Source organism: Prionailurus bengalensis, chromosome E4, assembly GCF_016509475.1.
Source record: "Prionailurus bengalensis isolate Pbe53 chromosome E4, Fcat_Pben_1.1_paternal_pri, whole genome shotgun sequence".
Classification (NCBI taxonomy): domain Eukaryota; kingdom Metazoa; phylum Chordata; class Mammalia; order Carnivora; family Felidae; genus Prionailurus; species Prionailurus bengalensis.
The window spans coordinates 41,219,676-41,232,986 of NC_057360.1; the positions used below are offsets into that span (position 1 = coordinate 41,219,676).

The 13,311-nt window shown below is 41.8% G+C and overlaps 1 protein-coding gene across 2 annotated transcripts in view; it reads right to left on the reverse strand.

The window, feature by feature from the left end:
- Positions 1–13,207, reverse strand: part of KLHL12 (kelch like family member 12) — a 34,220-nt gene extending 21,013 nt beyond the window's left edge. The window contains exons 1-4 of one of the 2 annotated variants that reach the window (XM_043568160.1): positions 12,817–13,207; positions 9,844–10,077; positions 4,779–4,932; positions 3,483–3,700 (exon numbers count right to left, since the gene is read on the reverse strand). In XM_043568160.1, the coding sequence (XP_043424095.1) occupies positions 3,483–3,700; positions 4,779–4,932; positions 9,844–10,077; positions 12,817–13,119 (909 nt within the window). In that variant the 5' untranslated portion in view covers positions 13,120–13,207. Of the gene's footprint in view, positions 1–3,482; positions 3,701–4,778; positions 4,933–9,843; positions 10,078–12,104; positions 12,305–12,816 lie in introns of those variants that run through there. The other variant, XM_043568161.1, reaches the window with a different exon arrangement.
- Positions 13,208–13,311: the final 104 nt, after the last annotated feature.

A 13,311-nucleotide genomic window follows, 5' to 3' on the forward strand; every position in this document is an offset into this window, starting at 1 on the left:
TGCTAGGCTCTAACACATTCTAGGTTTAAATTAGATACATCAGTTTATAATGGGGTTTTTCAATCATGAGCAGCGACCCTTGATCTTACTGAAGAGAGAATAAACTAGACTTGCAGAGAAACAGCTAAACTGGGAGGAAAAAAACCTTCACATTAATGTTTCACTATGGAGAAAAATTTCCCCATAATAAATTTTCAGAGAACTATTTTATGTATCAGGCACTGATATTCTTTTTTTTTATTATTATTTTTTTTTAACGTTTATTTATTTTTGAGACAGAGAGAGACACAGCACGAATGGGGGAGGGTCCGAGAGAGGGGGAGACACAGAATCTGAAACAGGCTCCAGGCTCTAAGCTGTCAGCACAGAGCCCGATGCAGGGCTCGAACTCACAGACCATGAGATCGTGACCTGAGCCGAAGTCAGACACGTAACTGTAACCGACTGAGCCACCCAGGCGCCCCAAGGCACTGATATTCTTATTTAATGATCAGAATGACCTCATGCACTAAGTAGGACTATTATCTACAGAAGAGGAAACTGAAGATTAGTGGTTAGGTTAACACGTGCCACACATCCAAAATAAACCCCACCCTGATTCTAAAGCCCATGTTGTTTTAACCAGTACAACATACTGCTTCTGTGTTAAGTAGGATCGTTTTATATAATTAAGAAGAAGTATTAGCTGGGGAGTTAGACATCTGGTTCCTCTTTCTGGCTGGAATACAGAAGAGAAACAATGTGCCACTTGCTGTCTTTCCAGAAAAAAAAGACAGTCTTTACAGACACTGAGGGAAGAGTTCTCAAACTCTTTTCATCTGAGTTTCTGAATAAAAAAGTTTTTTGCTCTCCCTATTCCATTTAGTTTTATTCCAAAGTATATATAGTTCTATGACTACATATGACTTCTGTAACTGCTTGCTGATTTGGTCAATTAGAAACTAACTAGGCAACCAGCTCATAGTTTCATGGAACAGAACAGAATCTGGAGCCAGACTGCTCACATATGAGGCCTGGCTCTGCCACTTATTAGCTCCAGTATGACGCTTACCCTCGAAGCATCAGTTTCTTTCTCTGAAAAATGGGGACAGTTTTGACAACTACATAAGATAAAATATACCAAGAATGGTGCCATTAAAACGAAAAGTCCAGAGTATAGTAATTTTTTATCTGTTGTGTTCACAATTGGATTGCTGGCACCCAGAACCGTTCTGGGCACAAAGTGCCCAATAAATATTCAATAAAGGACACCAATAGTAAATGCTGAGTAAGTTTTAGCAATTTTGTTATGTGCAGTGAACTTTAAGTCTGTATTGTTCACGCTATTTACTGCATTTCCTAATGCATGGTTAAATCAAGAAAAAATCAAGATATTCTAGCAAATTACCAACTTCCCAAGTCTGAAGAATGTGCCATTTGTCTACACCTGGCATTTCAGTGCATGGACACAATGTTCTACCACAGCAAGAGTGAGAACAAAACTTGAGCAAATATTTGTCTCAGTAACACTTGTAACACCAGCTTCTCTGGACTAATAGGTCAAACTGGAAAAATGATTCCTCTTTATTTTGGAAACAATGTCACCAATGTACCTTAATAAATTTTCCCTCGTAAGTCCGTAGGGGAAGGCAAAAAGAAAAAGTTGGCTAAAATATGATAAATATTCTTAAGATCTTATTATATTACATGAAAATTCTAGTTTTAACAAAATAAATCAGAGAGTTATCATTTGGTTTATGAAAGTAAACTATAGGATTTCTTTAGCAAATTTCTTCTACATCATTTACTTTTTAAATTTTTATTTATTTATTTTAATGTTTATTTAGTTTTTTTTTTTAAATACTTTTTAAACATTTATTTATTTTTGAGACAGAGAGAGACAGAGCATGAACGGGGGAGGGTCAGAGAGAGAGGGAGACACAGAATCTGAAGCAGGCTCCAGGCTCTGAGCCGTCAGCCCAGAGCCCGACGCGAGGCTTGAACTCACGGACTGCGAGATCATGACCTGAGTTGAAGTCGGACGCTTAACTGACTGAGCCACCCAGGCGCCCCAATGTTTATTTAGTTTAGAGAGAGAGAGACACACACACACACACACACACAGAGTATGAGCAGGGAAGGGGCAGAGAGAGAGAGGCAGACACAGAATCTGAAGCAGGCTCCAGGCTCTGAGCTGTCAGCACAAGCTCGCAGCGGGGCTCAAACTCACAAACTGTGAGATCATGACCTAAGTCCAAGTCAGATGCTTAACCACCTGAGCCACCTAGGCACCCCCAGTTTCTATAGCATTTAGAATATTAATCAGATTTTGATTCCTTCCCAATATATCTCTTGTTTAAATTGAGGTGCCACTAACTTCCGGGAATCCACTAATTCAAAATTTATCTGAGCAGAGTGGGAGGAAAACAAATGAACTCTTAGCCTTCCTAGAGAAGTGAATTTCTCCTGACGAGGGGAAACAATTGTCACTCTAATTGTTAGCCTAACTACAGACCTCTGTGCAATAAAAACTCTGCTGGCTACTGGCACTATGACTTAGCATCAGGATGACCTAAGATCCTTCTTGCTGGGCCAAGTGACTGAACCCTTGCCTGTGCCCAGGTGGCTTCCCCTCTGCTGGGTGAAACACACCTCCTTCAAGACACAGTTCGTATGTTCCTTCTCCCCACTCCCTCATTACCCGCCCCCCCCCCCCCCCCATTAGGCACTCATGATCTGCCTCCTGTTTACGGTTTCCAACCTTTTTTTCACTTCTTTTTGATCCACTTCCTTTTTGGTCTAATTTAAATGTAAAAGGTTTACTCTTCTTTCTTCTAATTTCTTCACTTTGAATAACCTCATTATTCTCACTATATTCTATTAAGTTTTGTCTTTCTCTGTCTCTACCACTATGTTGTGAATTACTGAAAACAAGGACTGTATCTTACTCACTCTTGGAGCCATAGCACGTGGCACAGTTTATTCAGAATATCTACTGCTGTAGGGTAGATATTCTCCGTAAATGTTTGTAAAATGAGTGAATGAGTAATACAGAAGTGCTCTATAGAAATCTCTTTACTTCAAATTTCTGCTTACTCCACACCACTGTCTCTTCAATAGTGACTCTTAACCATTGGGATTGTATATTGAGGAAGGTGGCTAACTCCTTCCCAAAACTCCCTCCCATAAATTTGGCATAAAATTTCAGGGGTATTTAATGAAACCTTTGGAGCCAATACTGACACTTGATTAAGATGCCCTGCTACAGAAACACAGTAAATCCACCTTGCTTTTTCCTAGTTTTGTGTTTGTTTTCTTTTAGTAGGTTCCACACCCAACCCAGAGCCCAACACGGGGCTTTAACTCACGACTTGAGATCAAGACCTGAGCTGAGATCAAGAGTCAGACGTTCAACCAACTGAGTCACCCGAGTGCCCCCCCCCTTCCCAAGTTTTGTAATGTTCCAGTCTTGAAGAAACCCCAATACCAAGCCAAATTTGTACCTGAATTTCATCGCACTTGATTAGCTTTTCCACTTCTCCTTGACTTAGAAGAATGAATTCTTCATGCTGTACCACTTCCGGAAAATGCTTCTGACTAAAAACCTCAGCTGCTTGCATCAGGTCAACACAATTGTGAGTTTCAGCAAAATCCCTGATACCCAGGCAATTAGAGGGGTCCAACTGACTTTCTAAGAACTCACAGCAGGCTTGCTTCACACCTAGGACAAACACAGACAATGAACACTTCAGGGTACTTGACCAGGTGTGAACTGGTTGGTCTATATTCTTGGAAGGAGACATCTTCTCTACAAAGTAACAGAGGAATCCTGGCTCAACACGGGTAAGGATCAAATTAGAAATTTTATGCTTAAGGAATTCAAATCCAATTTCTGTCTTATGTGTCGTGCGACCTTCAAGCAAGGTCTTGTGTGCCTCTGTTTCAGCTTTAAAAATAAGTATAGCAAGACAAATTGCTTCTATGGACACTGGCACAATTAAACAAAACATACTCCTGGGAACCAAGCTTTTATAAAACCAATCATAATTTAACATAATGTACCTAATTTCTACTCCCTATGAAAACTTGACTGAAAGACTCCTGCCAAGGAAAAATAAGAGCTACTAACGACAACCCCTTATTTCTCTAATTGCAAAGTTCAGAGTATAAACCTGATTTGTGCACTAATGCAAAAGCTTCAATACTGTTTTTCAATCATGTATTAAAAACAGAACACTTTCAACCAGGCATTTAGAAATACTAAAAATAACAGAAACATCAATGCAGGTTAAGAAAGACAGTCTGGAAATAGGAAGGGGGACCACCCCATATCCTGTGAAAACATTATATACTTTCATTTTTGTGTGCCAATTTAAATTTTCAATACATAATTTACGTGGCTCAAAATTAAAAGTACAAGAGTTTACCATGAATAACCCCCCAGCCTCCCTTTCCACCTGGCCATCTCGTTCCCTTCCATATAGGCGATGAACAGTATCAGTTTCTTGTGTCTCCTTGTAGAGCTAGTATGTACATACATGTAAGAAAATGTGTCTGTTATCCCCTCTTTCATTTTTTTAAAAACAGAAAAGGCGTAAATGCTCTTCTAAAGAGCCAAATGGCCACATGTGGAGAGGTTCTTTGACGTTGTGATTGAGACCTGATCTTCTGTGCCGCAGGCGGTAAACATGAGCGTCCACAGTCTGTTCCCATAATTTCCGTGATTAAGTTTACCTGATTAATTCTAAGTATTTCCAAGGCTACCGTGGCATGAGCAATAGCAACTTTATCATCTGTACCTTTCAGCTGAAGCAGACAGGCTGCAGGAAGCAGTTCTTGTACATTCTCCACCGTCACATGTACGGTTTCAGTGTACACGAAGTCCAACAGAATCTCCATGGTAGAAGCAGTTAAGCCTTGAATATCAACATAAGGTTTCCCCTTCTCTGAAAGCTGAGAATTCAAAGGGTATGAAACAACAGTGGTTATGATTCCACGAGATAAAGGCAGAATCTCATATCCGAGAGCTTGAAGGGATGTTAATATTAACGCCCATCTTTAAAAAATTATGGTCGGGGCGCCTGGGTGGCTCAGTCGGTTAAGCGGCCGACTTTGGCTCAGGTCATGATCTCGCAGTCCGTGAGTTCAAACCCCATGTCGGGCTATGTGCTGACAGCTCAGAGCCTGGAGCCTGTTTCAGATTCTGTGTCTCCCTCGCTCTGACCCTCCCCTGTTCATGCTCTGTCTCTCCCTGTCTCAAAAATAAATAAAACGTTAAAAAAAAACAAAAAATAAATAAATAAAAAATTATGGTCTAATTTGTTTGATTTGTATGAAGCAAACATGGCATGTATTTGTAGCTTGTCCAACTTGGGGCAGCTGCATGCTACTCAAGAGCACACCGGGAGGTGACACCCTGGAATATTAATTTCACCAGTGAATAATTTAAAACACTGCTTTTGTAATAAAACAAGCATAGATCTATTACAGGACTGAATCCAAAAGTTCTGTGAACACAGTACTAGTGTCCAAGAGCTTTTAAGATAAAACACAAAATTTCAATCAGATTTCACGCTTGTAGAGGACTCTGTGGCTTACAGCTCCAGACTCATGACTACTCATTATTGTTCTATTTGTTCTTCGAGTACTTTTTTTTTTTCTCCCACTGTTTATTTATGAGAGAGAGAAAGGGAGAGCACAATCGGGGGAGGGGCAGAGAGAGAGGGAGCTACGGAATCTGAAGCAGGTTGTCAGCACAGAGCCTGACGCACGGCTCAAACTCATGAACCGTGAGACCATGACCTGAAACAAAGTCAGACAGACGCTTAACTGACTAAGCCACCCAGGCACCCCCAAGTACATTTAGTAATGACCAAATATTCAGGTCATCTTAAGGGGCATTCTACTGTGACACTGGATATAACTGAATTGGTACTTTTTCTAAACATCAGATTGACTCTTTTGGCTATATTGGCTATTTTGACTATTTTCACTAATTGTTTAGTGGTATATTTAGTCCCAGAATGCATCATTGGAATTATGAGTATTGAAGAGGCCTGGATAATCATAGAAAATTGTTCGGCTAAGGGTATAAATCTTTAATTTTACAGGACAGTAAACTGTCTAAAAATCGATTACCTTATGAAACTCTTACTACAACTTAACCTTAGTTGGAAATTCGAATTACTCACAAAATTGCAGTGCACTTCCATTATGAACTACACATCTTTATCATCTTTGATTCCGCCATCAGCCCAAAAGAATAATAATCAAAAAGTATTCTCTACCAAAGCCAAGAACAAAATCAATCCCTAACATTAAAAATAGCACTCGTAAGCAGGGCACCTGGGTGGCTCAGTCGGTTAAGCATCCAACTTTGGCTCAGGTCATGATCTCACGGTCCATAAGTTTGAGCCCCGCATCAGGCTCTCTGCTGTCAGCACAGAACCCACTTAGGATCCTCTGCGTCCCTCTCTCTGCCCCTCCCCCACTCTTTCTCTCTCTCTCAAAGATAAACACACACAAAAAACGTCACTAGAACATTGTTTTGTAAAAACATTTGTTAACTCTGCACATAGTATGTATACAAGCAGCAGAAATATATAAGTACATTTATTCCTAAAACTTCTTATTCAATGAACTATTTTCCCATCAAATAAATATGAAAATATTTCACTATCTATGAACTCAGAGCAATTTATAGTATCATTTCACACTAATATTTGCTTTACAATTTTTCAGAGTGCTTCTTACTATTATTTCACCTGATTCTCACAGCAACCTGGTAAAGTAGTTAGAGGTTGATATTATTGCCATTTATGACAAAAAGGATCTAAGGTTCAAAGAAGTTATGTGACTTAACCAAGGTCTCTTAACTAGCAAGAGACAGATGAAACTCAGGTCCTCTTGCCTCACTCAAATGACACTTTAATTGGACCACATTTGAAGAGCATTTTAGGGCGGGAAGAGAAAAATGAAATCATCTAGTTCAACTACTTTATTTTAAAGATCAACCCAGTGAAGTTAAATGGCTGCCAGAGTTCACACAGCATTGTTAAGAGAATTGAGCCTAGGACCCAGGTCTCTGAACCCTCTCCTTTATGTCAATTACTCTTAAAAACAAAGACAAAACCATCTGGCATTTTCTTGCCTAATACCAGTTTTTAAAGAAAAACTATAAAATGGTCCCTGGTGAGAAAAAAGAGAGAATTCTTTCAGAGAACTCCTTACCACTCTGAATGTGCAGAGAGAGCAAAGACAGACTATTTTCCTCCAGCTCACAGAGAACAGGATGCACGCTATGTAATTAGCAGTCAGCAGTCCTGATCCATTAGTACCTTCATGCTCAGCAGCTGCTGAGAGAACCGTCCTTACCCAGTTAAATGCCAACTGCTTCTGATGCTCTTGGGCAGATATTCTTTCTGGAGGACAATATGGGATAGGGATCTGTGATGTTATATTACACAAGAGCATTTTAAAATTAGCCTGAAGTAGCTGGAATGATCTGTCAGGTTTCCATGTTTTTCCTACCAGCCATGTGACCGAGCACTGGCTCAGAGAACCATAAATTATTTTGGCTTTGAAATTGGAGAATATAAAAACCCATATATCAGAGGCTAAGGAAGCACAGTAGTTAAAATGTGTATAAAGCAAGTAAGTAAGATCTGTACAGAGCAATACAGCATGTTTGTAGCTTTTCGGATACAGCATATATTGTATGGGTTTAGAGTCAGAAAATTTAGGATTAAACCCCATCTCTGTCACTTATAAGCCATGTGATCTTGGGCAAGTCATTTAATATATAAGACCTTGTTTATTCATTTGTAAAATGAGATGGTAACATCTAACCCTAGGGTGAATAACATACAGCAATCACCCAACACAGTACCTGCCCCATAAAAGGTAGTTATTGTTATTATTATGTTACCACCTCTCTTATTCTGATCCAACAGCAACATCTTCACTAAGATGATGAGATTAACTTAAAAAAAAAATACTGGTGGTTAAAAAGATTTTTAAAAAAGTGTTGATACAATGAGATATTTCAGGCGTATTTAAGTATAAGTATGTGATATAATACACATTGGTGTACTCATCACTCGAGGTTAAAAAATTCAAGATAATTTATTTAAAATTTAAAAATCAGACTTGAGATTTTGAAAAATAAAAAAAGTTGCGGTGCTTTCTGCTGTTCAGCTAAGAGTAATTCACAATATATTCAACAGCCTTACTCTATGTTTTAAAAGTTCTGTCAATTACTAAAGCAGTCTTTCTTTGTTTATTTTTATTTTTGAGAGAGAGGGGAAGAGAGCGTGCATGAGCAGGGAGGGACAGAGAGATTGGGGGACAGAGGATCTGAAGTGGACTCCACACTGACAGCAGAGAGGAGAGCCCAACGTGGGGCTCGAACTCACGAGCCATGAGATCATGACCTGAGCCAAAGTCAGATGCTTAACCAACTGAGCCACCCAAGTGCCCCAAGCAGTCTTTCTTAATACCTGCAAGCACAACCTTTTTTCTTGTCAAGCCAACCTTTTCCTTATTCTCTTTTACTGCTTACACTCCATAGTCAGCATTTTTTCCCCAAGTTATACTGTATATACCCATGCAGTCATTGAGTTATTTGTTAAGTCCTCTTCCTCTCATTTGAAATTACACTACACTCTACATTGGTAGAATGAATACTGATTTTCTTCATATGCTGTTAGGTGGATGAGGACTGAATCCTACACTCCTCTTTCCTTCCCTCTCCCTTACCATCCTAGTATTCACTTTAAAATATTAGATTTTGGGGGCGCCTAGGTGGCTCAGTTCGTTGAGCACCTGACTTTTGATTTCAGCTCAGGTCATGATCTTGCAGTTCATGAAATCAAGCCCCACGTCCAACTCCATGCTGACAGCACAGAGCCTGCTTTCTCCCTCTGACCTTCTCCTGCTCGCCATGCGCGTGCAAGCATGCCCTCTCTCTCAAGATAAATAAATAAACGTTAAAAAATAAGTAGAATAAATAAAATATTAGACTTTGGAAGGAGAAAAATAGGAAACCAAATTTTAAAAGTAAAATCTGGGGCGCCTGGGTGGCTCAGTCGGTTAAGCGTCCGACCTCGGCTCGGTCATGATCTCGCGGCTTGTGAGTTCGAGCCCCGCGTTGGGCTCTGTGCTGGCAGCTCAGAGCCTAGAGCCTGCTTTGGATTCTGTGTCTCCCTCTCTCTGCCTCTTCCCCAGCTCACACTCTGTCTCTGTCTCTCTCTCTCCCCCAAAAACAAACATTAAAAAAAAAAAAATTAAAAAAAAAAAAAAGTAAGTAAAATCCGGAGCACCTGGGTGGCTTAGTCAGTTAAAAGTCTGACTTCAGCTCAGGTCACGATTTTGTGGTCCATGGGTTCAAGCCCCGCGTTGGGCTCTGTGCTGACAGCTCAAAGCCTGGAGCCTGCTTCAGATTCTGTGTCTCCCTCTTGCCCTCTACCCCTCCCCCACTCGTGCTCTGTCTCTCTCTCTCTCTCTCTCTCTCTCAAAAACAAACATTAAAAATAAATAAATAAATAAACAATAAGTAAAATCCAGTAGCTGACATTTGTGTTTTACCACATGCCCGATGCTGTTGCAAGCACTTCATATGTGATTTTCTCAAATAACTGTCACAATAACCATATGTGATTGCACATTGCTGTGATTCCTAATTTGGAGATGGGGAAACTAAGACACAGTCAAAAGGCAGATCTTGACCAGAGTCTGTGCACTGAACCACCACACCACAGAAATTCACTATTCTATCAAACTTGTATCATTTGAGTCACTGAAATGAGACAACTAAAAGGTTACATGTGTGACTTTCATTTGTAAGGTGAAAACTTAACCACTTACCTCACTAGTGAACATGGCACAGAAGTAATCGCTACAGGCGGCCAACACAATCCGATGGGCAGGGAAGTCTTTCTGCTCTACTCTCAGTGTGACATCGCAGAGGGTATTGCTCTTCCGGAGGGAGTTCATTGAATTGAGGATGGATTTAGCATGAGTATTTGTCATTATGTCTTTGGGGGCCATAATGCCTCCCATCAAGCAATGTGGAGAAAGAACGAAAGGGGTCCTTGGATTCTGCAACAAGAGAAAAAGAAAATAAACCCAGAACATACTTGAGGGACTAGGACAACTAAAAATGTTCAATTATCAATACAAATTAAGGAGGCTTCCTCAGATATTAAGTAGAGAGCATTCCTATTACTGGTCTTACCACCACAATCTAGCCACTAATAATCCCAAATAACAACGATTCTTCCTCTGAATTCCAGTATCGAGAGCCCCTACCACTCAACACTATAATCAATACTCAACTGTACTCGAAATATAAAGAAACCACACATATATCATATGTCTTCACAGTGCTGTTATCTCACATGATAAAATGAGAAGATAAAATCTCTTAAAGGTGCGATATCATTATTATTTAAAGAATAAGGAGATAAGTACTTAGAAGGTAGGATCTTGTTTTATATATTTTTCATATATTTATATATTTTTTCCTGTTTATATAGTTTTCCTATTCTGGCAGGTGTACAGAATGTTTAGAAATTAAAAGCAAGAAAAGAAAAATTGTGTATTCACCTTATAGCAATAAAGGCCAGTCAGTGAAAACGAACTTTTCCTAAAGAAGTATGCAAAGAATTATTTGTGACTTCCAAATATATTTGGATTTCTTCTTAAAATGACATTTCAAATGAGGACCAATACCTACCCTGAATAATGGAAACACTGCAAGCTTATCTACAGATTTTCATGTGATTAAATTTTTTATTTTAAAACGTGTAGCATGCCAGCAGGGAAGGGACAGTGAGAGAGGAAGAGAGAGAATCCCAAGCAGGCTCCATGTTGTCAGAGCAGAGCCCAATGCCGGGGCAGGACTCCAACTCAGGAACATTGAGATCCTGACCTAAGCCCAAATCAGGAGTTGGAAGCTTAACCAACTGAGCCACCCAAGTGCCTCTCATGTGATTAAGTTATTGAATCTCTTCTATTGAAGGGTCTTCCTACTCTACATTATTAGCAACCGCCCAGTAGTAATTCTTCTATACTGAAACCAAGAGCCTAATTATTAGGATAGAAACCTATTAAAACTCCTCTAATTTTACTGCCATAAGCAGTCACTTGCAAAGTTCACTTGTATGCATCAAATAAACTAAGTACATTAAAAAATGTACTTTTTACTTTTTTGATTGTTGACAAGCTTCAGTGACACTCTTTTTGCTTCAAGGAAAATTTCTGGGGAATGAAATGGCAGGGTTATTAAGACAGTCTTACTGGAATCTATAACTTTCTGAAATGATCCAAAGGAAAAAAAAATCAAACTACAATCTTCAAGAGTCCACAACTCACGACCATAATTTTTGACTGGCACAAACAAGATCCTAAATTCTCATCTGCTCCTATGTACAGTTACCATATTATTTTATAAGTACTCTAGAAAATCCCTCCAAAAACTCTGCAAGATCCATTTTACAGAAAAGGAGGTGATTCATCAAAGCATACAAAGTTTTTCAAAAAGAGTTTCCTTAAGTCAACTTACTTCCAACTCTGGAGATGTAAGAAAAGTCTGAACAGATACCCACTTACTGTTAACCACAGGGCTCAGCCTAGGACTGGGCTTTACGGTGTCAGTGTCAAAACTGACAGTAACCCTAATGCACTGTACTCTTCCTCCTTGGGGATTCCTGCCTCATCAGGCAAAACCTCAGCCACATCACTCTCATCTTTTTGAGGTTACCTATTCGGGAACTTCCGTTAACATCTGAACAGAGGAGCTGCACCCTGGAAGACTCGGGGAGGGGCTGAGAGAGAAAAGGTGTCAAATTTTGGAAAGGCTAAATTTCAGGTAGGAGAAGAGAAGGAAGGGCAGTCCCCCCCGCTGACAACACGGGAACAGAGCCGGCAGCTCCAGGGGGAGGTCCTGGAAGGGCGCGGTCAGGGCGAAGTTGCGACGGGGGCGCCCCAGCCCCGCAGACCTCCCTTCGCTCCCTTCGTCTCTCCGTTGCAACCCGGAGGGAGACGATGGTTGGGGGCAGGGCCGTAAGCTGGAATCTGGGGCTAGGAAAGGAAAGGCTGCCTGCCACCACCACCGTGCAACTCACCTCCGCTCGCGGGCCCAACCAGCGGCGCCGGGTCCGTTCCCAGCTCGAGGGGATCGGGTGGCGCGCGGGGCCAGCAGGCGGCTCAGGAGGAGCCCAAGCGCCGCCGCCGCCGCCGCCGCCCCGACCCGGAGGCTCTGGAGCCGTCAAGGTGGTAGTCCCGGCTCTAGTCTCCGCGGCCGCGCGACGTGATGACGTAATGCAGCTCGAGGCCCGCCTCCTCCCTGCCCTGGGTCTGCGTCACGTGAGGCGGCGGTGTCACGTGACCCGCAGGTAGGCTGGGTGCGGTTTTCGGCCCGCTTAGAGGAAGGCGGAAAGAAAGGGTGGGGCAGGGTGGGGTCGGGCAGCGAGGGGCGGGGTGTATAGCCCTCTTGCCCCGTGATTGGCTGAGGCCAGACTCTCCCTGAGTCTCCCCAGAAAGGGCATATTGACAGGATTCCACATTTCCTTTTTTTTTTCTTAATTTTAAAAAATGTTTTTACTTATCTTTGAGAGATAGAGCATGAGGCACGAGTGGGGGAGGGGCAGAGAGAGGAGACAGAGAATGGAAGCAGACTCCAGGCTCTGAGCTGTCAGCACAGAGCCTGACTCGGGCTCGAACCCACGTACCGCAAGATCGTGACCTGAGCCGAAGCCGGTCGTTCAACAGACTGAGCCACCCAGGCGCCCCCAGGATTCCACGTTTCTAAACCGAGGAGCTGGCTGTATGTTTTACCTGCCAGGTATTCAGGAACCCTCTCACATCGAGAAAACCCGCGGGGGCTTCACATTTCTTCACGTCTATTGCCCACAATGGCCTTTTCCAGCGGACCATCGCTGTGGGGAGAATCCTCTGAGCCCTGGGCTCCACACACCTCAACATTCTCTGCATCATAATGGGGCCTATCATCACCCTCGAGGCGGTTCTCCTCCGCTTCGTGCACTTCAGGACAATCAAGTGGAAGGAACTTGTCCCTAGACGCTGGACGTTGTGAGGGAAATTGCAAAGGGTCGTATTAGAAGTCCCAGGAGTCATCATCTCCCCTGTTGCTGTTTTGCTGACTTTTCACCAGCTCCTGGGTGCTGAGTGTTCAGTTTAGGAATTTTGCTTCTAGCTGATTTTGACACATTTACCTTAGTGGTTCAGAGGGCAGTGAGGTCCCTTAATTCAACTTCTGTGAATGTCCAAAGTAATTATGTTTCATTATACAGTAGTTCCCTCTTATCCTTG